The sequence below is a fragment of the Heterodontus francisci genome, chromosome 24 (genome assembly GCF_036365525.1).
Source record: "Heterodontus francisci isolate sHetFra1 chromosome 24, sHetFra1.hap1, whole genome shotgun sequence".
In the NCBI taxonomy this organism is placed as follows: domain Eukaryota; kingdom Metazoa; phylum Chordata; class Chondrichthyes; order Heterodontiformes; family Heterodontidae; genus Heterodontus; species Heterodontus francisci.
Window position 1 is genome coordinate 27,251,686 of NC_090394.1, and position 26,274 is coordinate 27,277,959.

The window sequence follows — 26,274 nt, forward strand, 5'->3', positions numbered from 1 at the left end:
TGCACTTATTGCTAAAATTGAAAATGTTGGAACAATCCAAAACATTTTGATTCAAAGTGTTATAATCCTCAGTGATATTGCATATAAAAAAGAACTATATATCATTTTGGTCCATGGACTATAATTCATATGCACGACAATGCCATTATTAAGGGATAACAAACATTTCTGAAGTCATCCGGATTGCAAACGAAGAGAAACACAAGACAACCAAACTGAAAAGGCAGCTATAATTAACATGCCTATCGTCCAGCCATTCCTCGCTTTAAATAGCGGACCCTATCTGATCTATTCAGTTCCCCCCCCCCCCCCCCCCCCCCCACAATCTTTCTATGTTTTTTTTAAATAGCTGTTATTTAAAGATACCCATTTATAGCAAATGCACAGGAAGGAATGATGTCCCCGCAGGGTTGTGATATATACAAGACTTCCGGATCAACATTAAAGTGTGGAGAAATATGCTGATTGCTGCTGTGTTCAATTTCGCCTTTGCAACCAACAAAAAGAATCTCTTGGAGGATGTAACAAAAAGCAAGCAGCGCGACTGAAGCCCATTGCGTCTTCGAACACAGATCTTCCTGCAACCTTTTCCGAAAAACTGTTGCTATTTTTTTGGGTTTACTATCATTTGAAATTGGTAAGTTATAAAATTCTGGGGCATCTGCAGGAAAATAGATCTGCAATTGAATGAATTCAGGTTTTTTTTTGGAGCAGCCTTGCAATTTTGTAACTGATAGTCTTTTCGCTACTTCTGTTTGAACAATCTTTAACCTTAGCTTTGACACAGCGCTTCAAGGTGCAGTTTGGGGCAGTGGTCAACACACTGGGTCTTTCAATCAAAAATAAGGCGATGACTATTTTTATCACTCGGATGAGCTTTCTCAAACTATTCTAATTTGCAGGGGCGAGGTGATCGACCAGGATCTGAATCCCCGACGAGATGCCAGAGAGGGGTGGACTGGAGGTGGGAAGAAGAGACTGCAGGTTCTGACCAGAATTGAGCCCCGAAAGTGGGCGCGATGGAGCTCGGAGTCCAGGTCCACCTCCTTCTCAGAGCAGCGATGTTGGAGCAGGCGAGAGCTTGCAGGCACCACTAATGTTTATGGGTCGGCAAAGCCTTCCCACCTCAAAAATGATGAATTTTCGGAAGACCAAGTTTGCAAGGTAAGATTATTTTAGAGTTAACTGTTACATCAAAAAATATACATCTGTACATACGAAATGGCAATTTCTAAGTGTGCAGTATCCATTTAAATCGTGATCCATTTTACAGTCCTGCTTTGTTTGAAAAATGCTATTTTAAAAGAACGTCTTGCTAAAATTGCAGGCGTTTGTGCCACATTTGCTGCAACAGGATTTTGATACTTTTAATAGAAAAAGCAGCTTTCATTTATATAGCAGCTTCAGGATGTCCCAAAGTGCTTTCCAGGCTATGAAGTAGATTTGAAGTGTAGTCACTGTTGTAATGCAGGAAACCAGACAACCAACCATAGCAAGATCCCATAAGCAGCAATGTGGCAATGACCAGATAGTCAGTTAGAGTGATGTTGGTTGAGGGATAAATTGTGGCCTGGACACCAGGGAGAACTCCCCTTCTTCGGAAAAAAGCCCCCTGGGACCATTGATATCCACCTGAGAAGGCAGATTAGGGCCTCGGTTTTACGTTTTACCAGACGGATAGCACCACTGGCAGTGCAGCAGTCCCTCAGAATTACACGGGAGCGTCAAACAAGATTTTGTGTTCAAGTCTCTGACATATGACTTAAACCCACAACTTTCTGCCACTGGTAGGAGTGGTATCCACTGTGCCACGGCTAACACTGGAAGATGTGCTGGAAGGACGTGATCAAATGGGTCACCAGTCTTTTACATAGAATTACAAAGAAATTGCAACATGGAAACAGTCCAACTGGCTTATGTTGGTGTTTATCACTGGAAGAGCAATATTCCTAATCACATGTCCCCACTGTAATCCCAGTTCATGCTTTACGTAAACCAAAACTAAACTATTCCTAAATGCTGACGTGGTCTCTGCTTCAATCACTAACTCTGGTGGTTTGCCACATTCAACCTATCTAGTTAGTTGGGTGGAGATGGTGGAAACTCACTTTCCCTCCCTCTAGATCAGAGAGATGCTTAACCTCAGCTCAGCACTTCTTCAGGTGTCCCCACCTGAGATCAAGAAACATAGAGTATCTTTTCAGCATTTTGCGTATCCAGCACAAAGAGGGACCATATGTCATAATATTCAACATGAAGGATCATGCTCCAATATGTAGCCTGTCTGATTTCCCATCCATTTAAAATAATGGCTGAAAAATCTGGCACTGCATAATGGACACATTGCTGTCACTATCCAATATTCCAATGTGCACTCCAAGCATGAGCCACACTGTACCCGGAGCACAAAAGGTAAAATTACTCCTTTACAGTGCAAACCAGCTGTGCTATCAAGTTAACAATTTTACATTTAAGCCTTCCATAGAGAATAGTTTGTGTGCTTGGGCATGCTTTTTCCCCTCAACATATACTTTATTCATAACATTTGTCAAGCAACATTATAATATAAGTGTGACAGTACATAAAACACATTACAGATCAATTTGGTCAAATACATTACATAGCACTCTAGCCTCACTCCACTTTCAATGCAAATTGCATATACATTTACATTGCATGTAAACATTTTCTGATACATACAGGGTTTTATTTCCAGCCCCTCAGCATACTATGGCAGAGGGCCCAAACGTGTGGTCTTGCCCCATTGAGCCTTTTCAGCGGCTGCCCCAAGCTTCAGTCTGTCCCTCGGCACGTAGTCCTGGACCATGGAGTGTGCCAGTCTACAACACTTGATCGTGGACAGCTACTTAAACTGGAAAACCAACAGGTTTTGGGCAGACCAAAGAGCATCTTTCATCAAGTTGATGGCCTTCCAGCAGCAGTTGATGATTGTCTTTGTCTTTGTGTGTGCCCCTGGGAACAGGGCATAGAGCTTAGAATCCAGTGTTACAGAGCTGCTTGGGATGAACCTCAACAAAAAGCACCGCATCTCTTTCCAGACATTCTTTACAAACACACATTCTAGAAGGAGATGGGTGATGGACTCTTCCCCAGCACAACAGTCTTGTGTGCAGCATGTGGTGTTTCTGAGATGTCGGGTGTTTATGAAGAATCTGACTGGGAGGGTCCTTCTCACCAAGCTACGTCTTGGTGCTTGTTTGAAAGTTGTGGTGATGAGGCAATCTGCCAAATGACTTGGGCAACCATCCGACAGGATCCACCATCTCCTTTTCCCGTAGGGCCTTGAGGACATTCTGTGAAGACCACTGCCTGATGGATGGGTGGTCAAAGATGTTTCTCTGCACAAACGTTTCCACGAAGGATAGGTGGTATGGCACAGTCCAACTGGATGGAGCGTTCCGCGACAATGTGACCAGATCCATCCTTTGCAACACCGGGGACAGATGGAACCTCAGTACACAGTGAGACTTGGTGTTAGCGTACTGGGGCTCCACACACAGCTTGATGCAGCCGCACATGAAGGTGGTCATCAGGATGAGGTACGTTTTTCCTGCCCTTATCCAGAGGTTTGAACATCTTATCCCTCCGGACCTGGTCCATTTTGCATCTCCAGATGAAGCAGAAAATGAATCGGGTGACCGCTACGGCGCAGGAGTGGGGTGTGGGCCAGACCTGCGCCACATACAGCAACAACGTGAGTGCCTCGCACCTGATGACCAGGTTCTTACCCACAATGGCAAGAGATCGCTGCTCCCACATGCTCAGTTTCTGGTGTACCCTGGCTACTTGCTCCTTCCAAGTTTTGGTGCACACCCCGGCCCTTCCAAACCATATACCCAGCACCTTCAGGTAGCCTGACCTGACAGTGAATGGAACAAAGGATCGGTCAGCCCAGTTCCCAAAGAACATGGCTTCGCTCTTGCCGTGGTTAACTTTGGCTCCCGAGGCCAGTTCGAACTGGTCGCAGATGCTCATCAGTCTGCGAACGGAGAGCAAATCCAAGCAGAAGACGGCAACATCGTCCATGTACACGGAGGCTTTGACCTGAGTGTCTCCAATGCCTGGGATTGTCACTCCTCTTATGCCCGCATCCTTCCTAATGGACTCAGCAAAAGGTTCTATACAGCAAACAAGACAGGGGAGAGAGGAGAGCCCTGTCTGACTCCAGATTGGATCGGGAAACTTTCTGATTCCCAACCATTGATTGAGACTGCACTACTGATGTTTGTGTAGAGCAGTTTGATCCAATTGCAGAGTCCCTCCCCAAACCCATTTTGGAGAGCAGGTCCACCATGTAGGTGTGCGATATCCAGGCAAAAGCCTTCTCCTGGTCCAAGCTGATGAGGCTGGTGTCCACCCTCCTGTCCCGTACATAGGCGATCGTATCCCTGAGTAGTGCAAGACTATCAGAGATCTTCCTGCCGGGTACAGTACAGGTCTGGTCAGGGTGAATCACCAACTCCAAAGCAGACTTGACCCGACTGGCGATGACTTTGGACAGAATCTTGTAGTCAACATTAAGCAGTGAGATGGGCCGCCAATTCTAGATTTCTGTCCTCTTCTCCCCCTTTCCGCTTGATAATGCATTTCCTCATGGATTCTGACATGCTACCAGCCAGGAGCATACTCTCATACACTTCCAGCAGGTCTGGGCCAATCCAGTCCCACAGAGCCGAATACAACTCAACCAGTAAGCCGTCGCTTCCGGGAGTTTTAATCGTCTCAAAGGACCTGATGGCCTTTGTCAGCTCGTCCAGAGTTAGCAGTTTGTCCAGACTGTCCCGCATGCTGTCATCTAAGACCTCCATGATAGATAACAGGAAGGACTGGGAGGCCTTTCTGTCCCTGGGCTTCACGTCGTACAGCCAGCATAAAAGGATTTGCTAATCCTTAGTATGTCGGACTGCGAAAATGTTACCGAGCCAACCTCTTCCTTCAGGCTGCTGATCACAGAGCTCTGTCTGAGTATCTTTTGGAAGAAAAAACACGAGCACTTCTCATCCTGCTCACTGGACTCTGGACCGGAAGATGATCTTGGAGGCCTCCGTGCCAAAGAGCAAGGCCTGCTGGCTCTTCACCTCTTGGAGATCCTCCTTGACCTCGACCCCCAACAACTGCAGCAGCAGCAGATTCTGCATTCTTTTCTGGAGTCAGGACATTTCCCTCTGTCTCTCTCTCGCCCTCTGAACACCTTTTGAAGATAAAAAAACCTCATGACGTTCTCCTTGATCACTTCCCGCAAGTGCACCGGAGACTCAAAGAGGGGTTTCACGGATCTCCAACCTTTGTAATTCCTTTTAAGTTTCTCAGTATTCTCTGGGGTTAGCAGTGTAACATTTAGCTTCCATGTCCCCCTGCCAACCCGCTGGTCATCCTGCAGGTGACTGTCGGCCAGTAGGAGACAGTGGTCAGAGAAGAACACTGGCTTGATGTTGGTGGATCTGACCGTGAAAGCATGGGACACAAACAGGAAGTCAATCCTGGAACGGGCAGACCAGTCCAGTCTTGACCAGATGTATCTACACTGTGCTCTGTCTGCAGGGTTGCTGAAGATGTCATGCAGCTTGGCATCTTTTACTGGATGTGCTTAGTTGCTCACAAAATTAGAGGCACTGCACTGTTTATTTGGGATAGTTTTCTGCTGTTGCATCATTGGCAGAATGAATCACTGCAAGGTCAGGGAGAGTAGCATAAAGTTCCCAACACTCTTCCTCAGTAGTGCGCCTCAAGCAAACTTATACTTAAAGGCAGCTTAAAGTTAATTGGTAAGTTCATAAGGGAGAATTTTGCCCCACCCTCAATGCCCCTGCTCAGTTGCAATGGTAAGGGCAGACAAGAGGGAGGGGTTAAGATTGGGGGGTTGGCGCTGTGCGTTCTGTGCACCACCCCCACCATTTTATCTTACCTGAATTCAGGCCACCTGTGGGAAGCGAGGCCTAATTTAAATGGCACAGTCAGGTCCTGTTGACGTCATTGGGGCACCATGCCATTTTAATCACAGGCTCGTCTAAGGCCCACCTGGTCTCCAACCTGCCAGCAAAAGCTAACAGCAGCCATGAGTTCTGGCTGCAGGAGGCTCAGGTAAATCTGATTCAAAATATTCTACAAAGTTTCTTTGCAGGCCAGCAGGAGCTTTCCCCTAGTGGTCACCAAGGTCCATCGAGTTTGCCTTTGACCATTCTCGTAGTTGCAAGATGCAATGAGAGTGGAGTTGTTGACTAATCTTAGCAATCAATCTCTATCAATTAGTCTATGACAGATCCAGAAATTATGTGAAGAAAACACTAGAGGTGGGAAATTTTAGGAACCATAGATTCAAAGTCACCTTTTTCCTCCTAGTCATGCTACACTTACAACATGTGTCTCAAATTACTCAAATGCTGTATCCCAAAATATTATTTTCTGAAAGAAATCTATCTAATTTGCATTTGAGTGAATCAGTACTGATTCTACCAGCTCCCTAGCAAGTCTATTTCATAAATACACCACTCGCTCACTGATGTTTCCGCAGGTTAGATTTAAATTTTTGCCCCTTTGAGTGTAGGCAATGTCCTACGGTTCTACTGTTTTGGACAAGGTGAAACACCTTATCATGGTCGACATTATCCAGTCCCTTTAGAATCCTAAAAACAGCAATATATTTATACAATTACACATATATTTATCATTTTATATAATATATATGACTACTTTGAATAAAATCTAGTATGTATTTTATAATACTAACAGTTCCATTTATAGTTATTAAATCATAATTGCCATAAACAGAGGAGATGCACACATAAACTACATTATACATTTATTTCCTTATCAACCTGCAATGATCATTAGAACATGCTATTTATCTACTCAATTTTTAAAATCATTTTGCCAATAAAAAACACATGGCCAATCATTTATATCGGGCCCAACTATCCATCTATCCACTTGGAAGTCGCAAAGACAAACAGCAACTGAAAATACCTCAGCCGATAGAAGGAGCCATGGGGGGTAATTTTCAATGGGCCGCGAGAGCAGTAAACTGTCTCTTGCAGTGGGGAGTGGAGGAGAGCGGGCTTTTGTTACAAAGACTACTTAACTTTCCTTTCCACTCATTGAAATGAATGACAAGGACAATCAGTGGTTTCCATTATCGGGTGCCCAACCCACAGTGTTAGTTTTACATTCCAGTGATAAGTTCAAAATCTACCCCATCATAATATCTGCAATCTCTGACAGACTTACCAATCACATGCACAAAAAAACTGAAGGAAAGCCCATCCTGTAGCCTGAAGAACAATCAAAAGTCTCACCTCATATAGTGTTTAGAACAATTCAATACGACTCTAAAGAGATTCAGCGTCATCTGAACTGTACCATTATATATTACAGGCTACATGCTATAACATTCCTGGTCTTATAAGACTATGTCATTTCCCCTGAGCTAAGCTATGGCAGATCCAGTCGTATCGAAATATTTTGCACTTAGCATGTTCCACCAGATGACAAGTTTCAAAGTGTCGCACTTTGTTACAGAGACAAAACAATCTCCCTGACCTTCAGCCTGAAAGTTACATCTTGTTACAACTGCCCAGTTTAGAAGTAGCTACAATTGCATGGATTTATCTATTAAGAGCAGCAGTTTTAAAGAGAAAGGTCAGTTGAGCAACTAAACATCGCAACCATGATCCAGACCCCAGACCACCCACGAGCAATGTTTCCTGGACATTTTTTCTAGTTGGCATTTAGCACATATGCAAGTTGTCAGAAGTAAAATATGATCCCGTATGATTCAACAATAACAAACTGTAAAGCACAAAGCACTCCCAAGCATAAACATAAAAAAAAAATGTAAAAAACAGAAACAGCGGGTAGGCACGGTAGAAACAAACTAACCAAACTAAATAAAATAAAATAACCAAGTAAAAATTAAAAAAATAAAAAAATAACTAAACATAAAAAGGGGAGGGGGGGCCGTCATGCTCTGAATTATTGAATTCAGTGTTCAGTCCTGCAGGCAGTAGAGTGCCTAATCGGTAAATGAGATACTGTTCTTTGTGCTTTAACAGTCAATTGACACCCACTCTGTACTAACGCTTTGTCTTTCAGCACACCATTAACATACCGTTTGCCTTTGTTCCATTACCTGTGACCTTGTCCTATCAACACCTTCTCCTTTGTTATCTCTTGACCCACCCCCCACTTTACTTGCTTAAAGCCTTTTACATTTCTAACATTTGTCAGTTCTGATGAAAGGTCACTGACCTGAAATGTTAACTCTGCTTCTCTCTCCACAGATGCTGCCAGACCTGCTGAGTATTTCCAGCATTTCTTGTTTTTATTTTAGAGGAGCAACATTGGTGTGGTTGACCTTGGGTTGAGAAGGGTGAGTAGGAATGGTGCACCACAGTCACAGTCATTTGGGCTGTCAGCTGTGGCTCAGTCGGTAGCATTTGTGCCTCTGAGTCAGAAGGTTCTGGGTTTAAGTTTCACTCCAGGATTTCAGCACACAAACAAATACTGAAGGAGTGCTGGACTGTCAGAGGTGTGCCTTCTGGATGTAATGTTAAACTGAGGCCCTGTCTACCCTTTCAGATGAATGTAAATGGTACCACGGCACTATTTCAAAGGAAAGCAGGGGAGTTATCCCTGGTGTCCTGCCAATATTTATCCCTTAATCAACAGTGTAAAATCAGATTATCTGGTCATTATCTCATTGCTGTTAGTGGGAGCTTGTTGTGTGGAAATTGGCTGCTGCGTTTCTTACAACAGTGACACTGCTTCCAAAGTTCTTCATTCGCTTTAAAGCGCTTTGAGGCATCTGGTGGTCATGACAGGTGCTATATAAATACAAGTCTTTTTTCATTCGTGACTTTGAATTAATTTTGGTGAAAGAGAGGAACCCTGATTGGAGTGATTCAAATAATGTTGCAGGAAAGGTGGGCACTGATGAACAGTGACAACACATTCAAGGACTTTGAGACAAAAGGGAGGTTGGAGTGGGCGTGGTAATTTTCATGGATAGAGGTGTCCAGGTGGGTTTGTTGACTGCGGTTCTGAAGGGAGGAGGGCGATACTGTCAGAGCATCACCATTTACAGTGTCAGCGAGCATTGGGGTCAGGTGGTCAGGTTGGGTGTTTGGTAGTTTAGTGGAAATGGGGTCAAAGGAGCAGGAGACAGATTTTGTGGACAAGGTGAGCCTTCAGAGAGTAAGAGAGGAGATAGGAGAGAAACCAGACAAAGATACAGTTCAGGGATAGGGCATGGGGACAGCCTTGAGGGATGTTTAGCTTTGTGGGCAAGGGGAAGGACCAGGGATGCAGAAAAGACAGCTGAATGGAAGGTCTCAATATTGGTACCAAGAAGCCCAAGTTCTGTGCTCTTGTTGTTGGAGGGGGCAGGGAGAAGGATTTAAGGAGATGGTAGGTAGTGGAGAAAAGAAGCCGGAAATTATTTTTGCTCTTCAGGAACATTCTGGAGTAGTGAGAGATTCAGTGAGCTGAGAGGAGGCATAAACAACAAATTGTTTTATATTAAGGGAAGTTTTTTGAGATATATATAGAATTATAGAAAGCTTATGGCACAGAAAGAGGCCTCTTGGTCCATCGTGCCTGTGCCAACTGAATAAAAGAGCCACCCAGCCTAATCCCACTTTTCAGCATTTGGTTCGTAGCCCTGCAGGTTACGACACTTCAGGTGAACATCCAGGCACCATTTAAAAGAGATGAGGTTTTTTGCCTCTACCACCCTTTCAGGCAGTGAGTTCCAGACCCCCACCACCTTCTGGGTGGAAAAGCTTTTCCTCATCTCCCCTCTAATCCCTCTACCAATAACTTTAAATCTATGCCCCCCAGTCACTGATCCCTCTGCTAAGGCCCTTTCCATCCACTCTGTCCGGGCCACTCAGAATTTTGTGCATCTCAATCAAATCTCCATTCAACCTCCTCTGTTCCAAGGAGAACAACCCCAGCCTATCCAATCTTTCCTCATTGCTGCAATATTCCAGTCCTGGCAACATCCTTGTAAATCTCCTCCATGCCCTCTCTAGTGCAGTTACATCCTTTCTGTAATGAGGTGACCAGAACTGCACACGGTATTCAAGTTGTGGCCTAACCAATGAATTATACAGTTCCAGCATAACCTCCCTGCTCTTATATTCCATACCTTGGCTGATAAAGGAAAGGATTCCATATACCTTCTTAACCACCTGATCGACCTGTCCTGCTACCTTCAGGGATCTGTGCACATTCACAAGGTCCCTCACTTCCTCTACACCTCTCAGTATCCTCCCATTTATTGTGTATTCTTTTGCCTTGTTTGACCTCCCCAAATACATCACCTTGCACTTCTCTGGGTTAAATTTCATTTGCCACTTTTCTGCCGACCATTGATATCTTCCTCTAGTCTACAGCTATCCTCCTCGCTGTCAACTGCATTGCCAATTTTTGTGTCATCTGCAAACTTCTTGATCATTCCCTCCACATTTACGTCCAAATCGTTAATATATACCACAAAAACACCTAGCACTGAGCCCTGTGGAACCCCACTGGAAACAGCCTTCCAGTCGCAAAAATACTCGTCAACAATTACCCTTTGTTTCCTGCCACTAAGCCAATTTTGTATCCAGCTTGCTACATTCCCCTGGATCCCATGAGCTTTTTTTTAACCAGTCTGCCATGTGGGCCTTGTCAAAAGCCTTGCTAAAATCCATGTAGACCACATCAATCCTCCTTGTAACTTCCTCGAAAAATTCAATCGTTAGTCAGACACGACCTTCTCTTAACAAATCCATGCTGACTATCCTTGATTAATCCATGCCTTTCTAAGTGACAGTTTATCTTCCTGTTGTGTAGGCAGTTGTCTCACTATCTGTTTGAATAATGTTATTATGCTGAGCAACTCGTCATTGTGCCTCTGTTTACATGACGTGAATAATGCTTGTTTCTGAGTTGACTAGTTCAAACCCTGACAGGAAAATCAGATAAATTGTTATGACATATTTACATACAGCAGATGTTTCATCCATTAGGAATGCTGGAACCACTCAGCAGATCTGGCAGCATCTGTGGAAAGAGAAGCAGAGTTAACGTTTCGGGTCAGTGACCCTTCATCGGAACTGACAAATATTAGAAAAGTCACAGGTTATAAGCAAGTGAGGTGGGGGTGGGGCAAGAGGTAACAAAGGAGGTCTAGATTGGACCAGGCCGCATAGCTGACCAAAAGGTCACGGAGTAAAGGCAAACAATATGTTAATGGTGTGTTGAAAGACAAAGCATTATTACAGATTAGGTGTTAATACACTGAATATTGAACAGCAGCAAGTGCAAACCTGAAAAAAACAGTGAGTAAGCAAACTGAACAAACTAAGATGAAATGAAATAAATGCAAAAAAAAGATTGTAAAAATGTAAAAAAGGATGTAAAAAGAAAGAAAAAAAACAATCACTGAAAATGAAAGTAAAATGGGGGGCTGTCATGCTCTGAAATTATTGAACTCAATGTTCAGTCCAGCAGGCTGTAGTGTGCCTAATCGGTAGATGAGATGCTGTTCCTCGAGCTTGCGTTGATGTTCACTGGAACACTGCAGCAATCCCAGGACAGAGATGTGAGCATGAGAGCAGGGGGGAGTGTTGAAATGGCAAGCAACCGGAAGCTCAGGGTCCTGCTTGCGAACTGAGCATAGATGTTCCGCAAAGCGGTCACTCAGTCTGCGCTTGGTCTCCCCAATGTAGAGGAGACCACACTGTGAGCAGCGAATACAGTATACTACGTTGAAAGAAGTACAAGTAAATCGCTGCTTCACCTGAAAGGAGTGTTTGGGGCCTGGGATAGTGAGGAGAGAGGAGGTAAATGGGCAGGTATTACACCTCCTGCGATTGCAGGGGAAGGTGCCATGGGAAGGGGACGAGGTGGTGGGGGTAAAACAAATAATGTCTTCTAGGTTCTGTATTTCGGCAATTCTTGCCAGTTTAGTAATCCAGAGGCTGGGATTATTAATCAAGAGAAAAGGAGTTCAAATCCCACCTTGACAGTTTGAGAATTTTATTTCAGTTTAACAAATTTGGAAATAAAAATCTGTTATCAGTGAAAAGGTGACAATGAAGCTGTTGGATTGCTGTAAAAACCCGATGGGTGCAATAATGTCCTTTAGAAAGGAAACCTGCTATCTTTATCCAGTCTGGCCTATGTCACCTATGCTAAAGTAGTTGACTCTTAACTTCAAGAAGGCGGCCCACCATCACCACCTCCTTAGGCAATAAATGCTGTTTTTTCCCCGCAACGTCCGAGGTTTTCTATTGGCCATATTAAATTACTAGTTTATTGAATCTTTTCCCCATTTGTTTTCCTGAAGTCACAGTTGTAAAGACCTGTCCTGCCCTCCAGTTCATCGCCTGATGATGGGCACTCAACCAAGGGTCACCACATATGCACTTTCCAGCATTAAACAGCATTTGAACCTGAACCCGGAACTCACTGGACCACTGTGCACTAGGGTTGTTGAGTTTCCAGGAATCAAAAATTAATCTGCTGTGAGCAGCCCAGGAAAAAAATCATAAGGACATGAGAAAGAATAGTGTGCTTTTTTCATTTTCTTTGAATACTTTCATTTCTTACTCATAAAAATATTGGAGATGATAAAAATGGCTTTTGACTAGGCAGGGCATTTGGAAGCGGGAGGTCAAAGATGAAATCATCAAGAATACATCCAAGCAGAGTTGGCAACCCAATGTGCACTTGCCTGTATAACTGCACAAACCCCAGCCATCATAATAACTCATGCTTGAAGTCTGCAAGATAATTGGAAATCTTCATTGCAGCCTTGCTGAGCATGAACATGATTTTGGAAACTCTAGCAGGAATTCAGGGCAGTTTAAACGTAAAGTCTTTTGTCCCTTTTCTGATCTAAAGACGTACATAGGAATCCATTACAATCCACACAGTTTATGTGGAATCTCTGCAGGCCTTCCAAATCTCTTGTGACCAATTTGCTCATTAGTTAATTTTCTGGCACTCGGTCATTGTCAGCAGCATGTGTAGTAGCATGGGCTGGATAATTCATCAACTGCACCTCACTGGAGAATTGGGCAAAGTAGGACTGACATTTCACCCAAATTAATCACTTTATTGGAACCACAGAATCATAGAATGGTTACAGCACAGAAGGCAGTCATTCAGCCCATCGTGTCTGTGCCGGCTCTCTGCAAGAATACACCTAGTCACACTCTCCCACCTTTTCCCCATAGCCCTGCAAAGTTTTTCTCTTCAGATAATTATCCAATTCTCTTTTGAAAGCCACAATTGTATCTGCCTCTACCGCACTCTTGGGCAATGCATTCCAGATCCTAACCACTCGCTGCATAAATTTTTTTTTCCTCATTTCGCTGTTGCTTTTTTTGCCAATCACCTTAAATTGGTGTCCTCTGGTTCTTGATCCTTCAGCCAGTTGAAACTGTTTCTCCCTATCTACTCTGTCCAGCCCCCTCATGATTTTCATGATCTCCTCTGAAACATCTCATCTCTAAAGAGAACAGTCCTAGCTTCTCCAAACTATCCTCGTAACTGAAGTCCCTCATCCCTGGAACCATTCTCGTAAATCTTTCCTGCACCCTCTCTTCATGCCTTCACATCCTTCTTAAAGTGTGGCGCCCTCAATTGGACACAATACTCCAGTTGAGACCAAACCAATATTTTATTAAGGTTCCCCATAACTTCCTTGCTTTTGTATGCCCCTTTGCCCCAATTAGACAGACCTAGTTGCTAGAGAACAATCTTTCCAGTCTTTTGCTGCTTTTAGAAGATCAGAACATGTTTGTCCTTGTGCCCCTAAACTAATAACAGGAGTCTTAGCTTCTTATACACACTTTTCATATCAAGAGATGTGGAGCTAAGGTAAGTAAATGGAGTTGAGATACAGATCAGCCACGATCTAATTGAATGGTGGTGCAGGTTCTTGGGACTGAACGGCCTTCTCCTGTTCCTAGCTTTTCCTAATACTAAAAATTTATAGTTTAGAGAATAGTTAAAGCAGCTGTTAACCAGTTATAACAACAGAAAGAACACACAAAGTAGTTGAGAAAGTAAGTCAAGGGAATGGATTAATTTATGTGATAAATAGGTCGCAAAATCGCATAGTAACACAGCTTGCATTTATGTAGTGCCTTGCATTTATACAGAAATATGTCCCAAAGTGCTTTACAGAGAGGCGTAATGAAACAAAAATAGAGGCTGAGCCAAAGAAAGAAATTAGGAAGGTCTGGTCAGAGAGGTGGGTTTTAAGGAGAGTCTTAAAGGTGAAGAGGGAGGTGAAGAAGCAGAGGAGTTTAATGAGGATATTCCAGTTCTTTGGGCCTAAACATCTGAAGGCATGGCCAACAAGGGTGGAGTGAGGGGTATGCACAAGAGGCTGGAGTCTTTGGAATGAAGAGTTCAAGGGGTGGTTCATAGAGCTGGAGGAAGTTACAAAGACAGGAAGTGGATGCCATGAAAGGATTTAAACACAAGGATGAGAATTTTTAATTTGAGGTGTTGAGGCACTGGGCCAGGGAGGACGAGGGTTATGAGTGAGCAGGACTTGGCGCAGGATAGGGTATGTGCGGCAGAGTTTTGCATGAGCTGAAATCTGCAGCGAGTGGAAGGCCAACTGGGAGAATATTAGAATTGTCATGCCTGGAGGCGACAAAGGCATGGATAAAGGTTTCATTGACTGATGGGCTGAGGGGGAGCGGAGATGGGGTAATATTATGGAGGTGGAAGTAAGTCATTTTTGTGATGGAAAACAACTGAGTAGGTAGCATTAATATCCCCATGTTAAATGGCCTTGCGTCTTTTTTCCTTATTCCTTTATGCTGTAGCATGCACAGTCTCCATTCAAAACCCAAATCAATAGTGACCACTATATTCCATTCTGTTATTGTGTGTGACAAATATGTAGTGCATAATGCTAATACATTATAAGTAAATAATATGGGGTATAATATATATTACATTCCATAAAGCATCTTGTACAGGATATAGTCTATTATGAAGGGCATAGATAATATATAGTCTACAAAATATTGCGTTCGATCTCTCTTGGTGTTGCACCTTGTGAGTTAAGACCAAAAGTAGTCTTCAGGTGAAATAAGGTCAGAGGGCAGGGGATAATTGGACAAGAGAGTGCTGATTTAATGCTGCTACATTTTAAAGTCGTACATCCTGTCCTTATATTGGCACTGATGGGGTTTTACTCAAGAATTCCAAACGTGGGCATTAAGTGAAAAAAAACGAAAGGGCAGGGGTGATAATTGGACATGTTTCACAGACAAAATTGACTCCCCACTATAAACTTATAGATACAGCCATTTTTGTATTCCAATGATAAATTTCCATATCCATATTTATAATGGAAACTGCCTATGTAAATTTGTCATGCTGCAATGCCAATCTCCTGCCAGTGGTGGCACTCCTTTTCTCTGTATATGTATCTTCCTCAGTCTGTTTCTCTCTTTCAACCCACCACTCTTTCAATCTCTTTCACTCAGTTCTCCACTCAACCCCTCTCCCTTGTCCCTTCTTCTGGGGGTGAGGTCAGAGCAGAGATGGGCAATGTTGCAGATGTAGAAATAGTCAGTTTTGGTAGTGTCTAGGACGTGGGATAAGCTTAATTCAGGGTTAAATAGGATGTTGAAGTTGCAAACCATTAGACTCGGTCTGAGCGAGCTGTTGGAGAAAGCGAGGGAGTATCATTACGTGTGTGCATGTACAAGTGAGGAAGCGATCCAGGAAGGAAGGGAATCATGGGTGCCACTGTGATGCCAAGTTTAATTTGTCCTACTTAAGACATAATATAGTTAGTGGTCGTCAAAAACTATACCTCTTCCTCCTTCTTAACTAAAGCTCCCCAGCTTTAACAGAGATTTGGAAACCCTTGGCAACACATACAAGCAGTTTGAGCTAAGCAATGGACTACTTAGCATAAAAATAGGAACAGTATGTGAAAGTATCTCAGTGCCTGAGTGGAATCTCAGTTTCCTGCAGATCCCAGAAGTCAAATGGAAATGACATGCAGCCATGGAGCATCTTAAAGGAGGGGCACTCAAATGGACTGATCACCCCCATCTCTTTGTGGCAGTTTTCCCTATTTGTCTTACTTTTTGTCACTGCTCCAAGCAGGTCCTTTGGAGGTTGCAGACCTTTCGATAATGGGGAAGGAATCTGGCTTTGTATGTTCACTTTTAACAGAAAAAGGCCTGTCCTTATGCCACTTCCAATTGAAGAAAAGACCTCCCACATTAGCAATTAAGTAGTGCAGTGAAACATGGTTAAATTGACATTGATTTTGCTGGCTAAATATTAAACTGGGGTATCCATTTAGTCAGAGTACCATTGAAATCATTGGATGTTGTTCAGTGCCCAGATACAACTGTGAATGGTGTGAAACTAAGCACTTCTATTTCATAAAAATGTGAAAACCCAAATGGAAAAAAGTCAAGAAAGCTCATTCAACTTTGATTATTTTCTTTAAAAAAAAGAAATAAGATGCCATAAAGTTTTTTTTGTGGTTGCCAAACTTCCAAAGTAATAGTGGCTGGTTTCCAGAGACTGGTTCTATATATTAATGAACATAAAGGGGCCCCCCCCCACATTCTTGTTCCCCCCCCCCCATCCCCCACCCACCCTTCATGGCTCTGCCACAAACTGTACCAGAAGATCCATCCTTTGGGAACTACCTCGAATAGCACCTTGACACTAATCTCCCCCCACGGTTAAAAGACTAGAGCGAAATTTGTACAAATGAACACTCCCAAAAAAATGGACACTTGCAAAGAAGGGACACTTATTGACAGTGCTAAGTAACTTACGTTGTAACAGGTACAAGCTGCACCTTGAAACCACAGACACTCGCAAAGTATGAACTACGGACTGTTTTCATTGCACCAAGTCCATTTACAATTTAAAACACAAGGCACACAGGTCAGTGCAAGATGGCAGTGGGTGAAAGAAAACGGCTTTTTTGGAAATGGGGCGCTCTTTACCCAGCATCCATCACAGCAGAGATACCACTCTATCTCTAGGACTGAATGCTCACACAGCCACATCTCAGGTATAGAGCAGTTTCTCCCCATTGGACAAAAGCTGGGAACAGCACCATGCAACACACACCTCACTCCACCACTATGTCAGGTTGTGAACAGCCCCCTACTAACCCCCAGCAGTTCAAACATTAGCAGCTGCAGAACTGGAGGGAGGAGGTCCCAGACGGGGGTCTGCTGGACATTAATTCCCCCTCCCGCCCAATATGGCTGGGATCTCCCAGACACTCCGGCCCTACAGCAGCCACCTTGCCCTGTGCAGGCTGCCGATGCAGCAGATTTCAGCATCAGAAATCCCTCCCTCAATGGAAAAGGACCCCAGCATGGCAATGAACTGGAAAATCCAACGAACTGAGAATGCACTGAAATCACATCCTGTTGGCAGGGCTCTAGAATTGGGCACAATCCCATATTGGGTGAAAAAAAGAAGGAATGCTGACAGAGATACAGCTAATCCTGGGATATTTGGCTCATCCAGTTTACTGAACATACATACAATGACCATTTTGAAAATATGGACACTTGCAAAAAAAACCTGATACAATTCCCTTAGGTGTCCCTAATTTACAGGTTACACTTTATTGGCTATTTTGAACCAAGCTATTGTTAACTACATGTTGGTGCAAATTATTTTCTGCCACCAGTATAAGAAAAGGGATTAACTTTGACTTTGGTAGATTAATATATTGGCAGCAGTGAGATCAGCAACATTCAGACCAGAACAAACAGAAGTTTCCTCATAAGCAGCAGTGAAATCAGTGTTACTGAGCCAGTAACTCAGGAGCGGTGACTTCTAGTGCGGGCTGCTGCTCAGCTTTAAAAACAGAGTTGTGTATCACATATTCAATTAATGTCATCTGTCTAAAATAATTCCTTTTTCAATTACTTTCGAAGGCATTTTGGATTTTAATATGAGTTATAGGCACACAATGTGCTTTAATGTTCCCCATTAAGACACTTGAGCAGCCTCTCACCCTGCCGGAGATGACAAGACATTATTTTAAATCATCCCCAAACAGGGATGAAATGTCAAATTGAACCCAAGCCACCTCAGCCCAAATAAAGCTTGATTATACTGATGGATTACAGGATCAGGTTATATAATTTCTCTAACATACTGTAAACACAAGCTAGCAGTAAGCCTCCAAAATTCACTCAGCTAATCCTCTCAAATGTAACTGTCAGGAGGGCTGTGGGAGGAGTGGGGACAAAGTGGAGATATAATAGTGAAAGTTAATTGGGCACAAGTGTGAAAATGGTCTGCATCTGTATAAGCCTGCAAAGAGATAAAAGGATAGCCTGCACACCTCCTGCAATACACTTCTTCCTAAAACATACCTTGTTGACCATGCTTTTGGTCACCTTTTTTTTAATTCATTCATGGGATGTGGGCGTCGCTGGCCAGGCCAGCATTTATTGCCCATCCCTAATTGCCCTTGAGAAGGTGGTGGTGAGCTGCCTTCTTGAACCGCTGCAGTCCATGTGGGGTAGGTACACCCACAGTGCTGTTGAGAAGGGAGTTCCAGGATTTTGACCCAGCGACAGTGAAGGAACGGCGATATAGTTCCAAGTCAGGATGGTGTGTGACTTGGAGGGGAACTTGCAGGTGGTGGTGTTCCCATGCATTTGCTGCCTTTGTCCTTCTAGTTGGTAGAGGTCGCGGGTTTGGAAGGTGCTGTCTAAGGAGCCTCGGTGCGTTGCTGCAGTGCATCTTGTAGATGGTACACACTGCTGCCACTGTGCATCGGTGGTGGAGGGAGTGAATGTTTGTAGATGGGGTGCCAATCAAGTGGGCTGCTTTGTTCTGGATGGTGTTGAGCTTCTTGAGTGTTGTTGGAGCTGCATCCATCCAGGCAAGTGGAGAGTATTCCATCACACTCCTGACTTGTGCCTTGTAGATGGTGGACAGGCTTTGGGGAGTCAGGAGGTGAGTTACTCGCCTCAGGATTCCTAGCCTCTGACCTGCTCTTGTAGCCATGGTATTTATATGGCTACTCCAGTTCAGTTTCTGGTCAATGGTAGCCCCTAGGATGTTGATAGTGGGGGATTCAGCGATGGTAATGCCATTGAATGTCAAGGGGAGATGTTTAGATTCTCTCTTGTTGGAGATGGTCATTGCCTGGCACTTGTGTGGCGTGAATGTTACTTGCCACTTATCAGCCCAAGCCTGGATATTGATACCTGAACTAATATCTCCTTACATGGCTTGGTGTTTTGCTTTATAATGCCCCTGTGAATCTCCTTGGGCTGTTTTAATGGTGCTATATAAATACAGGTTTTTTTTTTGCTGTTGATGTCCAGTGATTTAGCATTTAGGAGTCAAACCCAAAACCACAGACATGAGCAGCCCAAGAGTTTGTCCTCTCTAACTCCAACCTCGGATTCTGAAATCGTCTGCCATCTCAGTAGTGTAAACATTGTTATGACCAGGTGAGAACTATGTCTAGGGAGTCTGTTACTATCTGCACCTGGTCTTATTGTAACAGGGTTTAATTTTAAACAAACTGTGTTTTGAGCTCCTCCTTTGTCAATCCTTGTTCACAACTTTCCGATTATAAGGCAAAGAAATGAGGACAAACAGGCTTTCTTTGGTTTAAAGAAGAAAGATGAAATTTATTAAACCTTAAATTTAAACTCTAATACGGTTAACGCCTACGGATATACGATGCGCCCATGCTAACATGCACAGGCGATACACACATACAAATAGGGACAGAAAAGAGCAGGAGAAAAGTTAAGTAGAACAGTTTGAGGCAATATCTTGTTACTGTGCTTTGAGCTCACTGTCGTCCTTGATTGAAAATATGGTCTTGTGTTTCGTTAGGGCAAAGTGTTCCTTTTAAACCTTGTTCACGTAGGAGACTTTTTCTCTCTTTAAGTTTATTTGTCTTCAATGGTTTCCGAAGCTGGTGAGAGCGAGATGAGGGCAGACAGGAGAGAGCGGCAGGAGACAGGAGACAGTTGGGGCGGCACAGTGGCGCAGTGGTTAGCATCGCAGCCTCACAGCTCCAGTGACCCGGGTTCAATTCTGGGTACTGCCTGTGTGGAGTTTGCAAGTTCTCCCTGTGTCTGCGTGGGTTTCACCCGGGTGCTCCGGTTTCCTCCCACATGCCAAAGACTTGCAGGTTGATAGGTAAATTGGCCATTAGCAATTGCCCCTAGTATAGGTAGGTGGTAGGGAAATATAGGGACAGGTGGGGATGTGGTAGGAATATGGAATTAGTGTAGGATTAGTATAAATGGGTGGTTGATGGTCGGCACAGACTCGGTGGGCCGAAGGGCCTGTTTCAGTGCTGTATCTCTGAACTAAACTAAACTAAAACTAAACAAACCAGGAGCCAGGAGCTTTCTGAGTTCAAATCCTTTGTTGGAATTTCAAATCTCAACAGCCATGTGACTAAAAGTGGTCTGACCACTTCTTCTTGTATTGGGGAAGCAACGACTGGGTCCCTTTTGTTCCAACATTGCTAGTACTATGCAAATGTCCTTCCAGTCAGGGTCTTGCAATTTTAACTTTTAATGCTCATGTGGCAAAATCATGTGTGCCTCAGTCTTGGCAGGTGGGGGGTTTGCCTGACATCTATCAGTATACTCCCCCTAGTTTGGTACTTTGATTGATGATTCATCTGTCACATTCTTCACTATTATTTTGACACAGTTAACTCATTTCTCATTGAAATTCTGCAAGGATCAACTCTGCTTCCACCAGTGATTATTCAAGCTGATGAAGTTCATCAATTAAGTAAGCAGAAAGTGCCACTATATTATGACAGAACCCACTTGTTTAAAAGCTCATGTCAAAGCTTAACACTACAATTTTTTGAGCAAAGCTTTAATTTTAACTCAAGAGGAACAATCAGATCTGTGCGACCTCCATCAGCCACGAGCTTGAGATGATCCGTATGGTGAAGTTACCCCCAGTTGCTACCAGCTCGCGCCTGAGAAGGAGGCATGCTCGTAGTTAACTAGCATCAGTCATTCCTACAAAAGCAAAATACTGCGAATGCTGGAAATCTGAAATAAAAACAGAAAATGCTGGAAACACTCAGCAGATCTGGCAGCATCTGTAGAGAGAGAGAGTAACAAACCTTTCATCAGTCATTCCTATCTGATTTGGAGGTGGAACATCTGCTTGTGGCAAGATGCTTTGCCACAAAACAGAACTCCCTGCTGAATGTCACCCAGCCCTGAGACTTTTATACCTGCCCAGCGGTGTTGGCATGTCACTGTATCTCTGGCGTGTATGACAGGCTGAACATTCAACAGTCAGGAAAGAAAGCAAGTTCTCCCTCCAGTGCCAGGATTGGTCTATACAGGCAGGCATGTTGCACCCACTGAAGGTGGTGGAAAAGAAATGACCTTTTCAAGGGGCCTCAGGCCTTCTAATGATGCCATTTTGTTTACATTACAGCACTGCCAACAAACTCACGGTGGTTGTCAGCAGGGTGGAGTCTGAGTGGTTCGGCCTCTTATCGTAGCACATGTAACATCATTGCTTTCCCAAATACAAGAGTCTGTATCATTTGAAGTTGATATCTGCTGTTAGAAACAACCATTTGTTCAGGGATTACAGGCACTCAAAGCAGAAGTATTTTTCAAAACCCCCACCCCAGAGTCATTAATCTACATTCCTCATCACAAACAATGGGACCTCCTAGCTGATTTGACAATGAATAAATGCACCTTTTTGTCAGAATTGACAAAAATGAGTCGCGATGATAGGATGTCAAGTTTACCTGTCTGTCTTAGAACAATGTTCGCTGTTCTGTTTAATCTAGGGGTACTCACCAGGGTAATCTATCTTCCATGGCTCGTTTGGCTCTTGGGAGAGTTTTTTTTTTGTTTGATTATTTCTTACGTATTGGCGTGAAGGAAGTTATCTAAACAGTTTAGATTATGGTTCCCAAAGCGTTCCAACACTAGGGCTTTTCCTCACTTCATGTTCGTCTGTTGTAGACTAATTGATAGGGATTGTTTGCTATGATTGGTCAACAACTCCATCAATGTCCTTAACTAGTTTGGCCTATGTGTGACTCCAGACCCACAGCAATGTGGCTGACTCTTAACTGCCCCCTGAAATGATCTAGCAAGACACTCCGTTGTATTCCGAGGTGGCTCATCACTACTTTCTCAAGGGCAAGTAGGCATGGATAATAAATGCTGGTTTTGCCAGCAATGTGCCACAACACGTGAATAAATTAAAACAAATGCACCGAACAGCATGCTAGAGGGGGTACTAAATGAACTTCGGTCTCTTTTTGTCTAGCAGTCCCTATGGCAGCATTTGAGAGTTCAGGCAGCATGTTACAATAACGCAACAGCATGACATTGTCTCTCGAGATAAGGAGGCCCAAAAGAATGACATTATAGGGAGCAGACTACTCTCACTGTTACTGTTGGCCTGACTGATGAAGTGAATAGCGCTGCTTAGCAGCACAGTGGAAAAATTGTGCTTTACTTGGCAGCACAATGTGTAATTGCACACCCCGAGAAGAATATCACAAGTTTTTAGTTTAAATGTTCATGACATTTATTCTGCAGCAGTGCGGGGGATGAAATTGGCACTCACAACACAAATTGCTCCCCACCTGTTAATGAGCATCAAGTAACCAAATTATTAAAGGCTGAGACATATGCTGTCAAAGTGCAGGGGTCAGCTGCTGTCATACTTTGTCCATTCAGGCACTGCCGTGTCCATCTTTGGACTAGTTTTGAGTTTGTTGCCTTCTAGAATGCTAACTGGTGACAATAAAGGGGATATTTTCAAACTTCAGCAGCCAGCATTGCAAATATGCCATTTTCATGTGTAGTGCACACTGGAATTCCTGATATACGTTGCTGGAGGACAAGTCTATCCCTCCGCTGGCAGCGGAAAGTCAGAAAAATTGATATTTGTTACGACTGAGGGTGGAGGAGTGCACTGTCTTTCTCCAGTTCCACTTCTCCACGTTTTACCCAGTTATCGATATGGCCAATTATATACATTATTCTAGTTTCAGAATAAAAATCCGCCAACCAGATTTTTAAAATAAACAACAAAATTAATTAATTTATTATATAACAAGTCTCATTCAATAAAGAAGCAAAGCTTATTAACACACAGTGGTTAGCACCGCAGCCTCACAGCTCCAGCGACCCGTGTTCAATTCTGGGTACTGCCTGTGTGGAGTTTGCGAGTTCTCCCTGTGTCTGCGTGGGTTTCACCCGGGTGCTCCGGTTTCCTCCCACATGCCAAAGACTTGCAGGTTGGTAGGTAAATTGGCTATTATAAATTGCCCCTAGTATAGGTAGGTGGTAGGGAAATATAGGGACAGGTGGGGATGTGGTAGGAATATGGAATTAGTGCAGGATTAGTATAAATGGGTGGTTGATGGTCGGCACAGACTCAGTGGGCCGAAGGGCCTGTTTCAGTGCTGTATCTCTAAACTAAACACAGGTTGAAATATGAAAGTATAAATATATTCCCTTCGAGATAACCCCAACACACACGCACACATACACCAATTCAAGGAAAAATAAAGAAGCTTTCTCTGCAGTGAGCAACTTTACAAAAAAACAGAAAAAAATACTTTGGCCAAGTACTTGTTAATTCTTGAAGAAAAAGGATAAGATATGGAATGTTCCAATTGGTATGGCGTCTGGGTAGACGTGGACGGGTGTCACTAGACATATGCGGTTGTCATTGGGATATTTTCAGAAGCAGTTCATTCAGGAGATGTCAGGAGAAAGTCTTCCAGAAGCCTCTCAGGAGAAATGCTGCATCAGTTTCTCCAGTTCACACACAGGATTCTCAGGGTTTCTGAAAGAGGTGGAACAGGATGAGCTGGTAGCCTCTCTGTCTTAGCAGGCGTACACCCGAACTGAACTCCAAACAATTTCCAAAAACAAAACAAACTCTCGACCACCACAAATCTAGACATGTCACTTCTCTGTGAACAAGTCCAATACTCAGCAAGGCTCCTGTTGTTTACTTAGCTTAAGACTGTGATTTCCAGTAAGTGTTTGTTTTTAAACAAAGTCCCAAGTGTCCTTCCAGTGACCCTTTAAAAAAAAACAAGTGCAACATCTCCTCAGGTATTTCCATAGTCTTTTGAACACGAGTCCTCAAAAAATATTAAAAATGGAAGCACCTTCATAATACCTTTTTAAAGTCTTTACTTTGAATAAAAATAGGCAGTGGACCTGATTGGGTTTGTGTAGAATGCTGGTAAAGTTTATGTAAATAAAGCCGATTAAGATCGGACAGGCCCCCACATCCCCGGACTCGCCCAATTTCACTGCCCACTTCAGGGACTCGCGTGGACTTTACCCTCTTCCCCTTTAAAATCAGGAACTATGTGTCATCATACAACTTTAGGTTTAATCAGCAAAACAACAAGTAAAAGAATTTTAATTAATAAATGCTTACAACAAATGCAAAAAATATAATGCAAAAAAAAGGAGCTGCCAGGATCCTCAATGTCTCCTCATCTACAGAACTCCCTTTGAAGATTGGTAGCTGACAGAGAAGATTTAAGATAAATTGCACCTTGATACAGGTCTTTACAGAAAGAAGATGAAGTCCTTTATGTGCCAATAGTTAAATCGGCTATTTGTGTTATATCAGAACGGTCGTAGACTGGCATTGTTGTTTCTGGGGTTTAACAGGTTTAGCCCTAACTTTGGCATTCATCTTTTGGGCTTATTAGGTTTAACCCTAAACTCAAAAAAAGTTATTGGGTTTTTCATGAATTTTCATTATCAACAAAGCAATCATAGAATTCAAACCCACTCTCTATCCTCCCTCTATTCCACCTCCTCTTTCTGTATGTCCTGGCAAAAGCTGGTTATCCTTTTGCCATTTGTATATTGTGCTGTAACCCATTAGAGGGTTTTGGCTATCTTTTTTCCTCAATAGCAGCAGGCTGGAAAAATAATAGCTGCTGCTAATTGAAGGAACAAAATACCTTGATCCTATTGCACTATGCGAATGCAATTTTAACAATGACATGTAATGGGAATAATTTTCTGTCTGTGATGTATTCTTTAACTCACTGCTGATATTAATCAAGATTAGATGTGTTGTGCATTTTAATGAAGAAGAAATCTGATCAATCTGAGCTGGAAAGATCACCCAGATTGGAGAGAAGAAGCCGTACTGTAAAAATTGTGAAGTTACTGTTCATCCTGACAGCATAAATTTTCTCTTGATTGGCATCTAATGGCATTGTACATCAGTACAAAAGGGCTTTGGAGGGAAGGCGTTGGACTCACTTGCACATTGAAAGTGCTGTTGATGCCAAGCACAAAGTACTTGGTAACTGGCATAACGTATTGTCGGCAACACTCTTCAATACAAGGGACCCAACCTCTAACTCCTAAAGGTATAAGAAAGCCACATCTTCATGGGCCCCATGAGCAGCTACATGATTCCACGCTCCCTCAGTACATGAACTCAGTTCCATGCATCTGCATGTATGGCTGTCACGTCACTTAATAATGTCACCGTGTAATATTGGGCCAATTTTAACACATCCCACCCAACGGAATCAGGTGCAATGTTAGTTTTACATATCATCCGATTTACCTCTCCATTAAAGTCGAGGGACTGTTGTGTACTGCGTTTTTCACACAAACGTATTAATCACACATGAATAAGTGGTAAGAAATACTGAGGGTTCTTTTCATTGTAGACTATATACAAGTAACAGGGGAGGTCTACATGCACATCTTACTAGGGATCAACACAACTCCTACTCCTGTGTCACATGCTGCAGACATCACTTCCTGCAGTAGGATGCACACTCATTACCTACATATTCCGTTAAAGCAATATCACAACACCCCTTCTTTCTTAAATAGAACATTACACAGTAAGAATAAATCACATAACATAATAGGATTACTGTGAACACTATTTACATAAAAGTTAGACTTCCATCCATCATTTAAGAGTCCCTAAAACATAGAGGTGGTTTTCTAATACATCCAGGCATCATAATAGTAAAACTCTTCTGAGATCTAGAATCACTACTACAATGTTCTTGACTTGTTGATGTAGACAGATGGGCATCCTGCACATTAGCATTTTGCTGGTTGGCTTCACAGTGATCTTCCATAATTTCACTCTCAAACCTCACCCGCGAACATGTGCTCGCTGCTATTGGAGGATTGGATAAGATGCAGTTGAACAATTCCCTTAGTTGACATCTGTTCCTCCTCA

At 43.2% G+C, this 26,274-nt stretch overlaps 1 protein-coding gene across 1 annotated transcript in view; it reads left to right on the forward strand.

Moving 5' to 3' along the window:
• Window positions 1-1,097: 1,097 nt before the first annotated feature.
• Window positions 1,098-26,274, forward strand: part of mmd2a (monocyte to macrophage differentiation-associated 2a) — a 106,375-nt gene continuing 81,198 nt past the window's right edge. Inside the window, exon 1 of the mRNA XM_068055801.1 lies at window positions 1,098-1,164. Coding sequence (XP_067911902.1) covers window positions 1,103-1,164 — 62 coding nt within the window. The 5' untranslated portion in view covers window positions 1,098-1,102. The remainder of the gene's footprint in view (window positions 1,165-26,274) is intronic.